Here is a 19,638-nt window from a genome sequence, read left to right on the forward strand (position 1 = left end):
TCGAGCGCAACGGTTATTTTATCCGAAATGTTCATGGTGGTGAATGATAGCAGGATTTAACATGGTTGAAAATGTGGTGAAACGTTTCCATTTTTTTTTCCTTTTTATCCTTTTGGGCAGCAATTCGTCAAATGTATACAAAGCAAACGAAACCAGTTAGGTTATTGTAATAGATTTAACCCCTCTACTAGCAGCATCATTTTTTCTCCACAAAAACAAATAATTGCCATAAGTTTTTTTGGTTTTTCGAAGTTTTTTTCAAGAGTTTTTTCACAAGATTTTAGAAAACTCTTCTATTTTTAGAATCTTGTGTCGAGTGTCGATTTTGATAATTGGTCATCTAGATCCAGAATTATTCCGAAATTTTTTGAGAGCCGACGCGTAGCCATAAACCACGGAATATCTTAGATAGATTTTTTTTTCCTGTTCGGTTATTCGCTTTTGGGAACAATAGCGGAATTTGGGGCAAGTGTGCCATAGGGGCAAGTGTGCCACCCCTGATTTTTATAAAAACTACAAAATATATTTTTTCTTTGAGCTTTACAATATGTTCATTTATAGTTCATAATACAATGATCAAAATATGACGAGAATTGCTCAATTTTTCACGTATTTACATTGACTTTTGTAGAAACTATCAAATTTTAGTTAATTATTATAAGATTTCGTTGTTTCTATATAGCATGGTGAGAGATAAATTGATAACAGATTTTTCAAACGTACTGTACATCGTGAAGCTATATAAATGTGTAAATAATTGTCGCATTTGAACGAAAAAATATTTAATTTTACATTCGAAATCCATTATGGTTGAAATCTATACTTTTTGGGGCAAGTGTGCCACCTATTTGGTAAACAAAAATGGTTGGGATGAAATTCATAAAAATGTAAACATCACCAACAAAATCATAATAATGAACCAAAATGAGGCACCAGTAGTGGTTTCTGAAGTGTAGAAGGGGAATAGCGAACTTTTTTGCTCCCAAAGTGATTTTTTCTCCAAATATTCGATAATAACATGGTTTTAGGCATTTTAAGAACTGTCTTACTTATTTTCATGAATATTTTACCGTTATTTAGTGCTGATCTAGTGTTATATTATACAAATCCCCAGTAATGAAAGGGTAATTCATAAAGTGTATTGAATGGAGACAAAAATAACGATTTTAGTTATTCGAATCGAATAGCAGAGAGTTCCGCTTGTGATGAACCTTGTTATAAAGCAACCCATTATGACGGTAAAATTAAAAAAATATTTTTTAAATTATCAATTAGCCTGTGCTTTGTTAGCAAAAGTAACAGGAAATAAAGAAAATTTCATTACAAGTAGAATAACATGAAGGTTCATTCGGTGGCCGTCTTGCCCCATAAGGGTGGCACACTTGCCCCATAGTGTTGAAAATTAGGTTATTTTGGATGATATTTGAGGAGCTCCAAAACTAATACTTTTTGCAATTATTTTCTATTGAAATGGCACAGTGCTTATGAAAAGATGTGAAACTAACATCATGAAACTAAAATGGTGGGTTTTTTTTTAAGTTTTAGACAAAGTTAGAGAACAATTGCTTAAGGTGGCACACTTGCCCCAAATCCCGCTGCTTTGATGAGAGTCTGCTGTCAAAAAAATGAAACAAATTGGTGCAACCGTTTTTAAAAAATAATGAGAATTTATGTTTTTGGTACTCCTCCGACCGTACAAAGATTTCGAAAACTTAATAAAACATCAATATGTAATTTTTAGTTTACTTTTCAGATAAGGTCCTTATTATCCTACACTGTATAGTCCACATTTAATTTTATTTTTTTGATAAATCGACTAAAACAAAACGACGGTCAAATGAATTGTATATAAAGTGTCGGTCCCTGAAGAATATCGGAATATCTACAATGGTCAATATCGTCACAGTTTCCAAAAATAGAAGTTTTTTGAGAACTTGTGAAAAAATGTGCAAAAATATCAAGAAACTTTTACTTAAACTTTTTTATTTTGGTAAAATTTGTAACCATCTTTATCTTTTATATTATTAATTTGATCTCCAACCATTAAAAGTCTTAAAAAGTGCTTTTTTTTAGATAACTCGTTAAAAATAGTTTTTTTCATCAACGATCAAAAATATTGCGGGCAAGATGGGAACCCCCATAAAAAGATGAAATTTTCTAAAGAAAACTATTATTTTTCAATGCTTGTAATATCTGAAGATATTATCTTTAATTCTGATGGTATTTATCTTCAACTAGCTTACTTTTTCAAACTTTTATCAAAAAATAAATAACTTTTAATAAAATGCTAATATTTTACTTAAAAAACAATTAAATTGCTTATTTGTTAAAATTTTGTTTTCAGAAAAATTGTTTTGTACAAAGCGGATACTGTAAGTCAAGCCCACAGCTAAATGTGGTTCTATAATTTCACACTTTTACGTAATATTGAATATAACTTGCGCCAAGAGTGCAAATGATCAAAACAGTTGAAATATTTTTTAAATTCGATAATACAGGGTGTTCGTAAATTATCCGAACAACAAAATATGGGGAAGATGATCTCACATTTAAAACGATAAAAAATCAATGACTGTGTACCTTTTTTAATACATCCATATGTTAGCGTTAGCGTTAGCGTAGTTACGGTATACTTCGTAGATTGGATACTAGCAACATTCATGTTTCTTTTTAATAATCTCATCCTGACTACTTTCAAGAACAAGACAGGGGAGTATACCTTGTTCAAATCATAAACAAGAATACTAAAAGCATGAATATCGCTATTCCCGGCCACGCCCATCTTTACCGTAACTTGGGATAGGGGAAGGAAATGTTGATGTAGCACTTACTTAATGAGAGGCCACCGACTCAGCGACACCCTCATAAGTGCTACGGAGTTGGAGGTTGGGGAAGGTATATTGTCAGGATTCGCCTAGAAAGCTGGCGATAGACCATAAATATTTGTTGTTTAAGCGTTTTCAAATTAATCTTTTGAATGCCGGCAATCAAAAGAGAAAACAATAGCTTATTTATAGTATAAATAGTATTTCGCGAAATGCTTGTCGATTGTGCAGTAATATTTTTGCTCAATAACCAGTAAAAAGCAAAACCGATCCCTCCAGGGTCATCGGATTGTATAAAATAACGATACGCGTAAAAAAAATCACGCCTATTGAAAAACTGTATTGTGCCCATTGAAAAACTGTACTGGGTGGTACTGTATTTTTAGATAATCGAAAAACGAAAGGAAGCGCGTTCGAACTAAATACCCTAGGATAACACAGTCGGTTTTTCTGCTCAAAATTATACGAAAAGCAGAATCGATCCCTCCAGGGTCATCGAACGGTTAAAAAGCATCCACGACCGATTGTTAGTTGCGTAACACCCGCCCGGACAGAATGCGCAATCTGAACATAATTATCAAACTCCGAAAATAACATTTTCCGTTCAAGAAACGATCAGAAGTTCCACGACGCGGACAAAAACGATCCGGAAGGCTCACAAAAGAAAAAGTATCATACTGGAACAAACTCACCGGATTGATTCTCTAAATTTATGTGCTGCCGGTCACTTCCGGATGGTTCGATGAACTTAGGGCAGCCAAAAACCAACAGTACTGAGGACACAAATCAAACAAATCACTTTTCATTTTTCACTTTTCACTATTCCATTTCTGAATGTAAAAACTGTCCTGCTTGGGCTTCACGAAGCACTACCCGGCAAGACGCTCCAAAACAGGAAAAAAAAACTCCAGCGACGAAAACACACGCGAAACCGTGAGCTAAATCTATCGGACGACGCAAAACCGAACTGTCCTGCTTGGGCTTCACGAAGCACTCCCTTTTTTAATACATCCATATGTGTACACAAAATAGAATTTCAAATAATTAAGAAATTATTGCATTTTTCTGAGATAGACTAATTTTAATTTTTCGGAGACGTTATTTCTGAGGGCCGCTAGTCATTTTAGTGATGTTTCCTCCCTAAAATCTGAAACAGATTAATCCGAATTTTCTATTACTGTTTGAAGTAACCTACAGGTCTTTGACTTCAACTTAGGCTGGAAACAGAAAATTAATCAGTTCAAATCCTGTGAGTTCTATGGACTTTTATCTTCCATCAAAAAGCTCTAAAAACGGCTCTCTTTAAGACCTTTCAACACTTTTGGCTTGGTTTTACAAATATTTGAAATCGTAAATGTGTGAAACTTACTGCTAAAGAATATAATAGGTCAATGTATTATACCATGCAAGAGTACTGAAATTATTCCGCTTAATTGCACAGAGCCATGCCTTCAAAGTTTGTACGGATAATTTGCGGACACCCTGTAGTTTTGCTCCAGATTAACTACAGAAGATTTTTCTATACCTATACTGCCGTTTTACGCATATTTATCCCGCGATCCATAAGGTTTACATAGCACATGGGACAAGTAGACGTAGAAGGGCTGTATACGGCCATAAACAAATGAATGAATTTGTTTACGCAACAAAATATTTCACTTTTAAATTATCAAATCTTATTACTTATATAAAGGGTACATTTTTGGAAGGGTACTATGTATTTTTGACAAAATTGTGCGCGCGGGCGGCTGCTTTTTGAATTTGCTGTCACGTTTATCTCGGTTTCGCGTTATTTTCGATTCGGCTGATGATAGAACAAAATGGCTGATGGTGCTATGCCACTCGACACACATTCAGAAGAAAAGTGCTGGTATATATATATATATATATACGCCAACAGTTGTAAAAGATTCTGGAAAGCTCGATAAGTATTGCAAATTCTAATACTCTATCTGTTGGATCATATGGCTGGAAGGAGATTCTCTATTTCCCACGGGTTTCGCGTAAGTGTTTCTGCTTACGGGTCCGCCACCCCTCTTTTGGCCCTTCATATAGCGGTATGTTGAATGCAGATTGGTAATAACATTTGACCTTACTGTTTTGTGGAGCCGCATGCAGAGCAGGACTCAAGCAAGGATTGGTGGCTACCTACATACATACATACATAGAAGTGGATACAGACATTTTATATATTTGTTTTATTTGGATTGAATGTCCTCAATGTGATTTTTGAAAGTTAAATTTTTATCTAACATCAGTCCTAGATACTTAACTTCATCTGACCAATTTATTGAAACCCTTCTCATCGGAAAAACATGTCTACTTTTGGTTTATGTGGAAATATTATTAGTTGAGAAATCTTCCATTTATGCAAGTATGCAGAAAAAATATCCAAACTTTTGCAATGAATCTACTACAGATGACACGCAGGCTTCGTCCTTTGGCGGAGAGGCCTGTGTCATCAGCATACAAGGATTTTTGACATCCCTGAAATCATTCAGGTAAGGGGTCGTCCATAAATGACGTAGCATTTTAGGGGGGAGGGGGTCTTCATGAATTTGTGACGATGTGTGACGAGGGGGAGGGAGGGGTGGACGTAGCATTTTAAATAATTTCGGTAAAAAGTAGCGCTGAAAAAAAATTAAAAACAGTTTTTATCAAACTTCTTTGGCTGAACATATATAAGTTAAAATTAATGTTATAAAGTTATAAAATGATGATTCAGCTTCAAATCTTTAATCCCTTAATCATTTAGTTCCTGACAACTAAACAGATTTTACGAAGGTTTAAATAGTTATGTGAATTTTATATTATATTCGTGTCCAAACTATTTAATTTATGAATAAACAAATTAAAAGCTCAATAAGGTAAGTAAAAATCAATGCTTTATCGACTTGGAAAGTATTATTATTCCATTTGTTAACAAGACATACAATCAATCGTTTTAATTCAATTAACATTTTCTGTTAGAGATTGATTTCCTCAAATATATTATTTCATAATATGCTCATTTAGACAAATATTAACGTTATTTTAGTAAAACAAGATACATATTCAGTGCGTTCAATGTTGCATTAGATCTCCCCACGATTCTACCCCATTACCCCGAATCCCATTACCCCGAATACCATTAACCTGAACGCCATTACCCCGAATTCCAAAACCCCGAACGTCCCATCACCCCGAATGACATTACCCCGAATTCCAATATCGCGGGGAAATGTCATCAATATCATCATGTCATAATAATTGTAAATTCGGGGAAATTGCATTCGGGGTGATGGAATTCGGGGTAATCGTACATTCGGGGTAATGGAATTCGGGGTGATGGCAATCGGGGAAATGGCATTCGGGGTAATGGGGTAGAATCTTCTATCTGGCCACTATTTGCTGAATGGATTTGAATTAAGAGAATAATGACAGAGAACCATACCAAATTAGGGTATTTTGTTAATCATATTGACTGAAATCTGTTCCTTAACCACGAATAATTTAAAAAAAACTCACTTATTGCTGTTCGTTTTATCACTCCAAACAAGAATTTTATCTTGTTTCTACATATTTACTGCCGTGAATCGCAAGTCAGTCCCATCTGCATTTTCGTCAAAATTGAGTTGAGTTCAGTTTTCAACATATCTTCCAATGCTCTTTCAGTTATTCTAATAAGATAATAAGATTTGTTCGGGAAAACAGCAAGTCAAACTTTCCCATAATGAAAAGTAACCGCATATCAGTCCCACTAGAGATTTCCGCACCATCTAATACAAAAATGAACCGTGTTTTGATCATCTTTATATTTTTCTCAGAAAGTTATCGTTGTAAATAGCAAATTGTGAAAGTTTCATTAATATTTGAATATGTTCCAATCTTCTGGATGTTTTTAAATATTCATATGGAAAACGAGTTTGGAAACTTCACACCCCATTTTCTCAATGCCTACTTTTTACAGATGGGACTGACTTGCGATTCACGGCAGTTTTTTTTTACTTCTTTTAGGTTTTAGCAATAGCAAAAGTACTACAATATAAATTGTACCTAAATATAAACTGCGAATCATCATTATGTGAATTCAGCAGAATATAAGTTAGTTTAAATTGTTTCTCAAATGTTTTTTGAGCGCTACAGTATATCAAACTGTTATTCGTCTGATTATCCTGACGTTTTCAGTCAGTAATTAACTATCAATTGGCTTGTTTAGGGGTATCCTGTTTTTTACATATTCTGATTCTTCATTAAAAACTGAGCCAGAATCCAAATTTTCATAATTTTCTGTGCCCTGGAACTATTTTTAAAACACGTTTGAATACAGTATGGAAATCGCGTTTGAATCACCCCTCAGCAAATTTTACTTCGGGGCGAGCTGTCATTATGCAAATTGAAATGCCATTGAGTCGGCGGAATGGAATCTTATTTAATCATTTACTATATCTAAATTAATATATCAAAGCGCAATAAAATCGTGTTACACTTAGAAAAATGTGCTCTTTTGATCAAGCTACAAAAAACTGTGAATTTTTCATAGCTAAACAACCCAATTAATATAAAACTTTGTTTTTAATTTCTGGATCTTAATGTTTTGTTTTAGCTCATAACAAATAAAAAAATTAAGGAGGGGGGGGTGGTGCTTGATATGCTACGTATTTTCCAAGGGGGTGTATCAGCATTTGTGACTAAATGCTACGAGGGGGGAGGTGGGTATAAAAATCAGTGAAAAAATGCTACGTCATTTATGGACAATCCCTATGTCAGATGTGAAAATATTATTGGAATGGTCGTAGGTCGGATGGACTAATAAAACACGTGTGTGGTCTATGAACTACAACGGGAAAGTGAAAATTTATTTTCTATAATTTTAACGCTAAGCGCAACATGCGCATAACCATAACAACATGCTTTAATTCAAAATGTTCATGGAATGCTGCGTTCAACGTCGTCATCTCCTACACTCCTCCTCGAAAGAAGGACTCTAGCAGCTTCACAAAAACCCTTAAGTTTTACGGACTGTGAAGGCTTCGTCATCATATCCGCAACCATCGCATCAGTCGAGCAGTAGCGTATATCAATTTCGCCGTAGAGACACGAGTGGTTTTTCGATTGCTCGAAACCCATCTTCTTCAGGACTGCATCGAACGTTTGATTCGCGGGCGGATTGCTTCAGGCTGTACAAGCTTTTTCGTAAAATGCACACTTTGCCCTCGACCTTCGTAGGTAGACCTGGCGGCCTACGCATGTACACGGTTTCCTCCAGAACCCCGTACAGGTAGGCTGTCTTCACGTCGGAGTGTTTGACGATCATCTCCTTCTGGCTAGCGACCGAAAGCACAACACGGAAGGTGACCTGCTTGACCACCGGAGCGAAAACCTCGTCGAAATCGGTTTCGAACTTCTGTGAGAAACCCTGTGCCACCAGTCGAACCTTATAGCGCACAACGTTGCCACGTTCATCCAGCTTGCGCAACCGCTTGCATCCGATAGCTTTCCGATCGGCGAGGAGGTCAGTCAGCTCCCACGAGCGGTTTGCACGAAGCGATTGCAGCTCTTCCTCAATTGCAACATTCCACAGTGCACTTTCGGGACCTTTGAGTGCTTCTTCGTACGCTCTTGGTTCGGATGGTAAATTGTGTACCAAGCTACTGGTTTCGCGGTACCGAACAGGAGGTACACCCTTAGTAATGCGCTCCGATACGCGGGCCGGAGTGGCTGGCTCATCAAACACTTCGTCGAAAGAATCTTAACCGGACTCATATTCAGCATACGATTATGATGAATCAGTGTGGGAAATGGGATTTCTGCTCTCGGGTGATGATTTATCCGACCATTGAGATGCATCCGATGCGTCCAATGGCTAGCCGAAGAAAGAGGAAAAGTCATGGCCTGCCATGCGCGGATTGACAATTGACGTTACAATAATGCTAGCGTTACCTGCCGTCCGTAGCACAATATAGTATACACTCTAAATACAATGTATACAATTAATGCACTACACACAATCAGGTTGCGTATCACGCGGTAGCGGTGAATCAATCTCGATAACATCGGTTGGCTTGGGGGCCAACGTGGCGTGGTTGGCTGCACTCTCGCTTCATATGCGGAAGGTCATGGGTTTGATTCCCAGTTCCCCCACCAAAAACTTTCATCAAGTCGCTGAATTGTTCTGCGCGGAAGACGGTGCTATGAAGGGGAGCACCCGTCAATCTAGGCGATCAGACAGCGACTAGACTATGAATTTCTCGGATGGCAAATCATCCAACATTCGACTGAAATAATGGCAACCGACCAACAATGCAAACACAACCGGGACTACTCTCGATGGACTCGTTGGATACAACACATTGGCAACAATGTAGAAGCAGCAGGGGATGTCCTTTCTGTCGGTAAAGCAGAAGAGGATTGATCACAAAAAGTAAAAATAGAATAGTTGAAGATACCACATTGCGAAGATAGCTGACTATGTGCTGAATGAGGGAGTTAGTACATCTGTCAAAATGTGGAATCAGCTCGCGTAGGTTATGTGGACAATAGAGCTTAAAAAAACGTCGGTTGGTTTGATCGATTGCTTGAGTGGCTTCTCTCCATCTAAAAAACGTGCATCTTGGCTGAACACCACCTTATCGGAGGACGGATCGATGAAACGGTACGCTTTGTGCTGATTGGAGTATCCCACCAGCGTCATCTTCACCGCATTTGGCTCCAATTTGGACCTTTTCTCCGACGGAATATGCACGTTACGCTTGGGTACCGAATACGTGCAGGTGGTCGAGATTCTTGCCGTACCACGCTTCGTATGGAGTCATCTCGGTCGATCTCGTGGGCAGAAGGTTTTGCACATAAGCAGCGGTGTTAACCGCCTCGGCCCAGTATCGGTATCCCATCTCACTGTCGAGCAGCATACAGCGTCCAATATCCACCAAGCTCGTATTTCTCCGCTCTGCCATGCCGTTCTGCTGCAGCATGTAGGCGGTCGTGAATTGAGCCGAAATTCCTTTCGAGCGGTAGAATCTTCCAAGGCGTTAAGACTTATGCTTGCCTCCTTGGTCGGACTTGATGACTGTTGGATACCTGCCGAAACGCGATTTTCTCGGCGGCTTCACATTTTCGCTTTAAAAAATACACCACCGTGAATCGACTGTGGTCGTCGATCAGCGTCATGAAATATCGAGCTCCTCCTGGTGTCACGGTGTTCATCGGGCCGCAAATGTCGGTGTGAATCAAATCCAGCATTATGGTGGACTCTCGGACCAGATTGCTTCGAAAAGGGAAGCCTCGCCATTTTGCCTTCCAAACAGCATTTACACGTTGCGGTGACACCACAATCTCGTACGCAAACGCCAGTCTCGAGCCCCTCGCGTACCAGCCGTTGAATCGCCTCGATGTCACGGTGCCAGTCGTGCAAGCAATTTTTGGTGTGGTTTGTCGCAACGGTCTTCGAATCGTTGCTGCATACATTCAGGTGGTACAGACCTGAGAGAGACTCGCGAAGAGGAAAAATATCAACGTCATATGCAGCCCAGATTCCCCTCTCACGAAACGTCAAATGCAGCCCACCGTTTTTATGGCTGAAAAAGTGAAAAGTATTGTGTTCAAAGTATACTGTTATTAAAAACCTCAGTCGGCGGAGCAGTTTTTTCCAAAGTTGCTGATAAATCTAAGCAGAAGATTAATTATTTCTAATGTCTGCTACGTTTGCTGGCATGAAATTTCACTCAAACGGCTGTTTATGATTCGATGTGATGCAAACTCAATCATTTTTTGCTGAGGGGTTCATGTGAGGATTTGAACAGCATGCGCAAAATTGGTATAAACACAAAGTGGAATAAGAAAAAAACTCAGCAATCACAGAAAAAGAAGACCGTCTCCGCGAGTCTCGTCTCAGGTACAGACCACCACCCTTGTTTGCCACTGCCGCCACGCGATGGTTATGCTGAATGACGCACATGCTGGCGTCGAATGTGACCCACGCACCCATGTTGGTCAGGTGTCCCATAGAGACGAAATTTGCATCGAGCTCTGGAACGAGGAGCACTCTTATCAAATTGTACTTTCTTGTTTCTTACCTTTGTCGTCTTTGCAGAATAGATGGCCAGATCCTTTTCCAGCGACATCGGCCACTTGACCATCGGCGAGCATGACGGACATTCCCGAGATTGACTTCAGTTGATCGAAGAATGATTTGTCACTGCACATGTGACTCGATGCACCCGAATCGATGATCCAGTTGCTTGATGATTGTATCGCAGTAGGCTTCGGGTTGGCTGCGAACGTAAACGGCAACATCACCACCCCTTCGTTGCCGTTGGCAACCCGCGCTTTCGGTTTCGATTGCTTGGCGTCGTTTTTCTGTTTCGGGTCGGTTTTTCCGCCAAGAGAGTGGCCATTGTTCTTCATGTGCCCTGGTTGCTTGCAATGGTGGCTTCGACGCGCAAAATGGACTCACCTCAGCCGGATCGCTTCGCTTGAGGGCTTCATCCAGCAACTTCTTTTTCACCATGTCCATCGTCAATTCGTCTTCGGGGTGGCCCTCCAGTGCGGTCGTCGGAGCTTCGAAGAATGAGCACAACCGTCAGTGTGGCTTCCAATTCCAGCCCAGCGTTCGCCAATCGTTGGAACAAATCCTCCATCTCGTGCAAATGGCGTTCCATGTCGTTGCCGTCCGAGTAGGTGAGGTTGCAAATCCGCTTCAAGATGGACACTTTCGATGTGAGGGAGGTTTTCCCTGATGATCCCTGAGCGTCTCCCAGATTTGCTTGGTGATGGCGCCCTCCCGCATCAGCAGACTTTTGAACTAAAAACTCCAGCTCTCGTAGTTGTCACTGTCAAGTCTCTCCATTTCGTCGGTGTCGCAAATCCAATTGCGACACGTCCTCCAACAAAACTTCTGGTTTTCCAGTTTCTCACTAACCGAACAAAAAAACTACTTTTTCTCTACTTCCGAATGGCCCATAACCTATTGTAATGGCCGTTAATAAAACACGTGTGTGTTCTATGAACTACAACGGGAATCTTACAAGCGTCAACATGCTTTAATTCAAAATGTTCATGGCATGCTGCGTTTAACGTTGTCATCTCCTACAAATATCGTATAATATTGGTCCCAAAATGCTGTCCTGCGAAACACTAGCTCTTACAGGAAGTCTTTCGGACCTGGAGTTTTGATAATTAACCTGAAGTGTACGATTTGGCAGATAACTTTGAATTATTCTACCAATGTTTGTTGGAAATTTAAAGTTTTTTAATTTTACGATCAAGCCTTCATGCCAAACACTGTCGTATGCTTTTTCTTTGACTAGAAGAGCAAGACCAGTAAAATAGCCTTCAGATTTGTTGGAACGGATCAAATTTGTTACACGTAAAAGTTGATGAGTGGTCGAATGTCCATGGCGGAATCCGACTGTTCATTGGCAAAAATTGAATTTTCATTGATGTGGACCATCATTCTGTTCAAAATGACCTTTTCAAAAAGTTTTCTGATGGAGGAAATCAAACAGATTGGACGATAGCTAGAAGCTTCTGCAGGATTTTCGTCTGGTTTCAAAATTGGAACAACCTTAGCATTTTTCCATTTGTCAGAAAAATATGCCATTTGAAAACATTTGTTAAATATATCAACTAGGTATGATAAGCTACTTTATAAAAGAATATTTAATAGAAATGTCTAATGGTCATCTATTTAATCAATGGCAACAATAATAACAACATATCAACTTAAGCGAAACATTGATTCCAGAAGTTGTCCATCGTATGGTACAGATGCCTTTGAACACCTCCAAGTCCATGATCTTCATCCGGGTACGACTGCAAAGCAAAAACACGTTACTCATACACCTTCATAAACTTCTGTATGCCCTTTCAATCCTTACCATTTGCTCAAATTCAATATCCTCATCGACCAACGCCCGCACGAACACCATCGAGTTCTGGTAGTGCACATTATCATCGGCATTGCCGTGAATCAACAGGAACATGTGATTCCTCATTCCGTCCACAAACTGACTCACATCGCTCTTCTCGTATCCCTCCTTGTTGTCTCCGGCCTGCGGCAATCCCATGTACCGCTCCGTGTAGATCGAATCTGAAAGCAGTTCAACCCTTGTAACATTCTGAGTTCTTCAATACCGAACCAACAATACCGTAGAACATCCACGAGGTGACGGGAGCAACCGATATTCCGCACTTGAAAACGTTTCCATTATCCTTCTCCAGGGCCATGGACGTCACGAAGCCACCGTAGCTCCAGCCCCAAATACCCGTCCGGTCCCGATCGATAAAGCTGTACTTCTCCTGGAGATACCGCGTCACGGCAATCTGATCCTCAATCTCCACCGTTCCCAGCTTGTTGTTGATGGAGAACAGGAACTTGTTGCCCTGGTTGGCACTGCCGCGTCCATCAATCTGACAGTAGATGGTCTTCTTGGTCGTAGTCAGGTAATTCCCGAATCCAACGGTGAATGTGTCGATAACTCGAGCAGAGTTTGGTCCACCGTACACCTGAACGATCATCGGATACTTTTCCTTGTTGCTGGCAGGATTTTCGAAGTCGATTTCCGGCGGGAGGTAGAACCGGACGGATGCTTCGAATCCGCCTTCTACCGGGACCTTGAGAAAGCGAACCTGAGTTTCCTTGTACTCGGTCAATTTGGTGCGCAGCTGTTCGTTGGTTTCCCAGTCGCTGATGAACTGTTGGCCGTCGGTTCGGTAGATTTGGGTGTACGATGGAGTAGGGCCAGAGCAAGTGGCCACAAAGTACGAGAAGTCGGTGCTGAAGGAAATGCTAGCGTAGTTGCAGGCAGCGTCGTTACTGAACTTGTCCTTGAGGAGACTGCAAGTTATGCAGTCTTCATCACGGAAGACGTGTCTTGTTTGAGGAGCATTGGCTGGAACTGCGGTGTAGTAGAGGTTGTTCTTGGCTTCATCGTAGCCGTTGATACTGGTGACGGTGTATTCCTCTGGAGATTTGTAGGTCACGCCGCTTCCGTTCAGTTCCCAGATGCGTTGCCAACCGTTGGCGTTACCCAGGAAGAAACAGCGATCACCGCTCTTGGTACAGCGTGGTGTGTACAGAATGTACCAACCGTTGGGTTCATTGACTCCGACAATCTCGCTGCAGGCTTGAGTTTGTACATTGCAGCGCTGATAGGTAGCGATGTTCTGTCTACGGTTCATCCAAATTGCACCAAGGTCGTTTCCGATCCAGTTAACTGTGCCGAGGATATGATCGTCGGTAACGATCGCTTCCGGAGCTGGTAGCTCAAACCACTTCGTTGGGTCTGCCAGGTTCATGACCCTCAGGTGGACCGTAGGGTTGGTGGTATTGACCTTGGGGTACCGCAATTTGTACTCCTCCGGGTATTGGAATTCTGGGTCTTGCGGGTCACCGTACATGTGATACGAGAACTCCTTCACTTTGGTATCGTCGAAGCTGGCCATAGCAATGTGACTTCCATCAGCCGAGAACCAGAGCGTAGAGTCCGATCCGAAGACTTCCTCTGTGGATTGGGATAAACTTGGTGTTAGATTATTTTTTTTTTTTTTTTTTTTATATAAAATTTAGTTTATTTCGTGTTGATTTTGTTCAAAAATAATTATGTTACAATTATTTACAATTCAACGTGTAAGTAAAAATCCAATTCTGTCACGTCTACATTATTATCACATTTGTTGATATAATTGACGTAATTAATGAAATATTTTAGAATTAAAGTTTTTTGTCTTCTCCTCATGTTGTTCAATTCTGGATGTAATAGCTGTTCAAATGAGAAACTCCTCGGGGTGCCCATGATGGTCCTTAGAATATTCTTGATATGCTCCCACGCCGCCAGAACTCGACGACACTCGCTGAATTTGTGCTTTAATGTTTCTGATGCTGCGTTGCAATGTGTGCATCTCTCGGAATCAACACGACGGATAGTGTACCACAGCTGTCTATGTTCAGTTTTTTCGTTTACGAAGAGGTACCAGTCACTGCGTTGAGCCGATGATAATTCTCTGCTCCCGATATTGAGCCAAACACGCCTCCAGTTTATCAACGGATATCGCTGTTCAACTCTTGGTTGTTCGGTTTGATCAATGAAAAACTGATGAATTCGATCGGAGGAGGGAAGTTGTTGGATACTTGGAGGCAAGAGAGATCGTGCTTGCAGGATTGTTTTAAGACATGGGAGATCTGCGGGAAGGGCATTAGGATGTGCTTGATTGAGATAGCAATTGTAAAAAGGCATTGAGCCGATTTCTTGAAGATGTCGATTGATCAGAAGTGATTTGGATTTAAGAGCTGGAAGTTGAAGCTTTAAACCCCCTAGTTCTCTTGGCCTTGCTAGTTGCATGATCGGTACACGTGCCGGTTGTCCCCTCCACAAAAATGTGCCTATGGTCGCTGTTATTTTGGACGTGTGGATACTGTACAACGGTAGCACAGACGATAGGTACCACACTTTTGCTGTTATAAACGTGTTGATAAGAATCACTTTTTGCTGGAGAGTGAGAGTCCGCATCGAATATAGCCACACTTGGTGAGCGATTTTTCCCACCAACACATCCCAATTTACGTTGATCATCCTCCTAATCGAATTGACGAACACAACGCCGAGTATCTTGACGCTGTTATCGGTCCGTAGCCAGTCCACATGGATTGGATTTTCATCGATGAAACCGACGTCGATCGATGTCGTTTTACGAACATTCAATACCGCACCGGACACTCGTCCGAAACGATGAAAAACGTCATGCATGTCTTGAATTTTTCGTGCCGATGTAGCAATCACACTGATATCATCGGCATAAGCGACAAGCAGATCAGTACCGCACACTTGCTCCAGAGAAGACACCAAGGGGTGCAAGTATAGCACAAAGAGGTGCATGGAGATTGGGTCCCCCTGCCTCACCGAACGTTGGATAGGGAAAGCTGTAGTCAGATGTCCATTGATTAGTAGACGGGAGGTAGAGAGCGATGAAATCCGTGAGAGCAGAGCAATTAGTTCGGTATTAATGCCGAGAGACCGCATATTCTCGAAGAGAAACGAGTGCCTCACTCGATCGAAGGCGTGATCCAGGTCAAAACTCACGAGTTTTCCAGCGTGTTTCCGAAATGCCAGCTGAGCTATTTTATCTTTCAAAGACAACGTTGCTTGGAAGATGTTGTTATTCGAGTTTGAACACTTTTGAGCGTCGCTAAGTATATGATGAGCTTTCATAACATTTTCAAGGCGTGCTTTCAATATACGGGAGAGTAGTTTGTAATCGAAATTAAGAAGCGATATTGGTCTATATGAGCCAACAGTGTCGCCAGCTCCCCGTTTCTTTACCAAAACTATGACGCCGTCGACAAATTTGGCTGGGAAATTTGATGCCAGGGCCTCGTTAAGTATGAGGTTTAGTTCACGATGAATGACATCAAATGTACGATGGTAAAATTCCTTAGGTATACCATCTGGTCCTGGTGATTTCTTTGAAGCGCTTGACTTTATAGCGGACCATATATCCGCTGTTGTTATTGCCTCCATACATGCCTCGTTCGTTTCATCGTTTTGTGGAATAATCTGGTTACACTGGAATTCTTCGGTGTGACCTGCCTCTCTATTTGGCTCCGAATACAACTCAGAGAAGTATTGAAGCATTTGGTGCTGTATCTCTTGAGAGTCATTAGTAGTACCACCTTGCTCATCGTCGATCCTTGTTATCGTCGTTCGTTTTCGTGTCCTATCACCGAGTTGAAATATTGAGAGAGGCTCTCCCGCTACTATTGGCTCATTTATTCGTGTGAATGTCTGAGTGAAACGACGTTGCAAAGATAGAAGCTCACCCTTTAGACGGTTTATGATTGTAAGCATTGCTGGATTTTGATAGTATCGATCGTATGCCGCTCGCAGCTGACTGTAGAGATTTTGGTGCATTTGATGAAATTCTTCATACGCAAGTTTCGACTTCCAGCGAAAAAAACTTGCAATTTTCGGTTTCCCGTGCTGCATCCACCAATCCATCCAGCTGCGGTAGTTCCGTCTATGACGGGTCCAAAATTGCCATTGAATTTGGAACTCTTCAATATTGGCTTGGTTAAGAAGGTGGGGACGGAGCGACCAAAATCCACGACCTTGTGGTTGTCCGAGATTCGGTAGACACAAGCGTAGAGTAACAGCTTTGTGGTCACTGAAGGAGCAAACATGGGTTTGGGTAGTGCGTAATTGTTCACACAGACCGCTACTGACGTATATGCGATCTATGCGGGAGGATGAGTTCGCTGTTAAGAAGGTGTGGCCATTGTCTCTGGAACGTAGTTTTAACCACACATCATTTAGTTGCAGCTGCTGAACTGTGGCCTGAAGAGATGGGCTCATATTACATCCTGTTGCGTCGCTTTGCCGGAGAACGCAATTAAAATCGCCGGCTAGTATCATGTGCTCGGTTCGGTGGCGAAGGTAGAAGGCAAGGGTATCGTTGAAGAAACGCTCTCTTTGAGCACGGAGTGCCGTACCAGATGGAGCGTAGATACAACACAGAGTTGTACCGTGTATGCGCAACGCAACAAGGCGACCATCCAAGCTACGTTCCACATGCGAGTGTTGAATGTGGTCTCTGAGTGCAATTGCGGTACCTCTTCTAGAATAGTCTACGTTTGCGACGACGTTGAAACCGGGGATTGTGAGATGCTCGTTTTCTACTTCTTGTAAGAAAACTATATCTAGCTGCATCATTTGGATGAATGTTCGTAGTGCATTTATCTTGTTTACGTTCGTGATTGTATTCACGTTAATAGTTGCAATATTGTAGCTATTGAAGATGACGAATTAAAGTTGCGTGTCTGTATCGTGATGGTCGCTACCCTCATCGCAGCGCATTTTTTTGCCTGCTGGGCGTTTCTGAGAGGTCCTGCTGGAGGTGGAAGAGTCAGTCTCATTTCCATCGGGTTTCTTGCTAGTTCGGCGCGTTACTCTGGTCCATATGTCGTTCTCATTCTCTTGTTGTCGGATAACCGGGGATGAGCCAATGCCTAAACCAGTTTCCCTTTGTATTGGTACAGTCGGAGGAGGCATTGAGCCGCTTGTGGCTGGTGTCTGCCCGACTGGTTTTGTTTGGTTCGTTGGATTCGGAGTGGCAAGCTTCGTCACCGCTGGCTTCGGCGCGACCGTCTTGGTTCGTATCGGTCGTGAGTTTTTGGCAACATCGGCATACGAATTACTGCTAGTAGCTAGTTTTTGCAACAGCAGTTTTTTATTTTGTATGCACGACACGCCATTGTGCACAGACTCGTTGCAATGGCGGCAGCTTTGTTGCTGTCCGTAATAAGCCACAAGTGTGGTTTCGCAGTCAATTGTGACATACGATGGAATGTTCTTCCTAACTATCATTCGTACGATTCGTACACCGGTTGGCAACCCGGCGAAAAGATGCTTTTCGTCCCATACCTCCTCACGTATTGAGAACAGTTCTCCATACGACATCAGAAACCTAGCGATTTTGTCGTTCGTAACGTCCTCGGAGAGGTTGAAGAGCTTCACCTCCACTGCTCCATCTTCCATCGCCAAGCGTATCTTGAACGATTTGCCGTCTACAGTGAGCTCGTGTTTATTGTCGTTCTCTTCGACCACCTTTTGTGCAACTTCGAGGCAAGCAACCTTCACAAAAGCAACACCAAGATTTCGGCTATACTGTATTCGCGTGACATCATCGCGTTTGAGGCCTAGTATAGCACCGACGAACTGGTGAACCTCTTCGGACGACGGTTTCTTAGGCACATTCGCGTAGTCGATGCGAAATGTGTTTTCGCGACGTTTTTTTGCGGACATCGCTGTGCGATGGTTGCATCAATCCGTTGCGAAAATAATGACGATATATAACACTCGCCGCGGATACGTATTTTTCGAGAAAAAGAAAAACTACGATAAACCGACAGTTGGCTTCCGAACACGATAGTCAAACACGTCTGCTCTGCCCGAAAGATGAGCGCTTACTGATTATTCAAGGGTTAAGGCAGGCTCATTATACCTTCGTAAACCCAATCGGGGGCTCCGTTGTAAATCACTCCAGGCACTCCATCGGTAGTTAAGGAAATCTCGGTTGTGCTTAGGATCGCTGCACGATAATAGACATTGTTGTCCTTTACGTATGCCAAGGATTGTCCATTCGGCGAGACCGTACAAACTGATATATCTTCCGCATTGGCGACGTCATAAGTGTTCCTTTTGCAAAGATATCAATTTATCAATTCATGAATCAATTGTTCAAGACAAACTTATATCATACCCAGAATTGAGATCCATTACGACGAATTTGGAGAGCGTTGAATGTCTGAAGATAGTTTTTGTGTCATATCGAATCAAAACTTTGTCTACCTCCGGTTTGATAAATTGTACTGAAGCACCGGTCCAATTGTCCTGAAATTTGAATCAACTCAGGGTGTTCTTCGTTCATTTTAATTAACCTTACCAAACGACTGGCTTCAAGGACTACAGTTTCCGACTGGTTCTCGACATTATACTTAACGTAGTCACCCTTTTGGTTGCGATAGACAAACTCCTTTTCTGTGGATTACGTCACCTCATAATCAATTCATATATTAAAAAAAATTGATCCTACCCGACAACCAGCTTCCGTTGAACCCCCGTTGGCTGAATTGGTTGGGGATGACTTCGCTCAATGAAAAGTCCTTCAATTGCTGAATCTGTCTGGGCGCCCCATCTCCCGTTGCCACCAGAATGGCCCCTATGGCCAGAAGAATCGTCTTCATGTTTCGCCCGTTCAGTCTTCAGGAAAATGATCACGTGATTAAGCGGTTATGTATCAGAGAGATTCTTAGAAATAGATGGGACGCCCGTTCAGCAAC

General features: G+C 41.6%; 1 protein-coding gene across 4 annotated transcripts in view; it reads right to left on the bottom strand.

Moving 5' to 3' along the window:
• Nucleotides 1-12,459: 12,459 nt before the first annotated feature.
• LOC5566251 (venom dipeptidyl peptidase 4) overlaps nt 12,460-19,638 on the bottom strand; it is a 29,120-nt gene continuing 21,941 nt past the window's right edge. For 3 of the 4 annotated variants that reach the window (XM_021846005.1, XM_021846008.1, XM_021846006.1), the window contains 7 exons: nt 19,392-19,558; nt 19,242-19,336; nt 19,059-19,189; nt 18,801-18,994; nt 12,953-14,308; nt 12,683-12,894; nt 12,460-12,617 (listed from right to left, as the gene is read on the bottom strand). In XM_021846005.1, the coding sequence (XP_021701697.1) occupies nt 12,528-12,617; nt 12,683-12,894; nt 12,953-14,308; nt 18,801-18,994; nt 19,059-19,189; nt 19,242-19,336; nt 19,392-19,558 (2,245 nt within the window). In that variant the 3' untranslated portion in view covers nt 12,460-12,527. Of the gene's footprint in view, nt 12,618-12,682; nt 12,895-12,952; nt 14,309-18,800; nt 18,995-19,058; nt 19,190-19,241; nt 19,337-19,391; nt 19,607-19,638 lie in introns of all 4 variants that reach the window. The other variant, XM_021846007.1, reaches the window with a different exon arrangement.

The sequence above is a fragment of the Aedes aegypti genome, chromosome 2 (genome assembly GCF_002204515.2).
Source record: "Aedes aegypti strain LVP_AGWG chromosome 2, AaegL5.0 Primary Assembly, whole genome shotgun sequence".
Classification (NCBI taxonomy): Eukaryota; Metazoa; Arthropoda; class Insecta; order Diptera; family Culicidae; genus Aedes; species Aedes aegypti.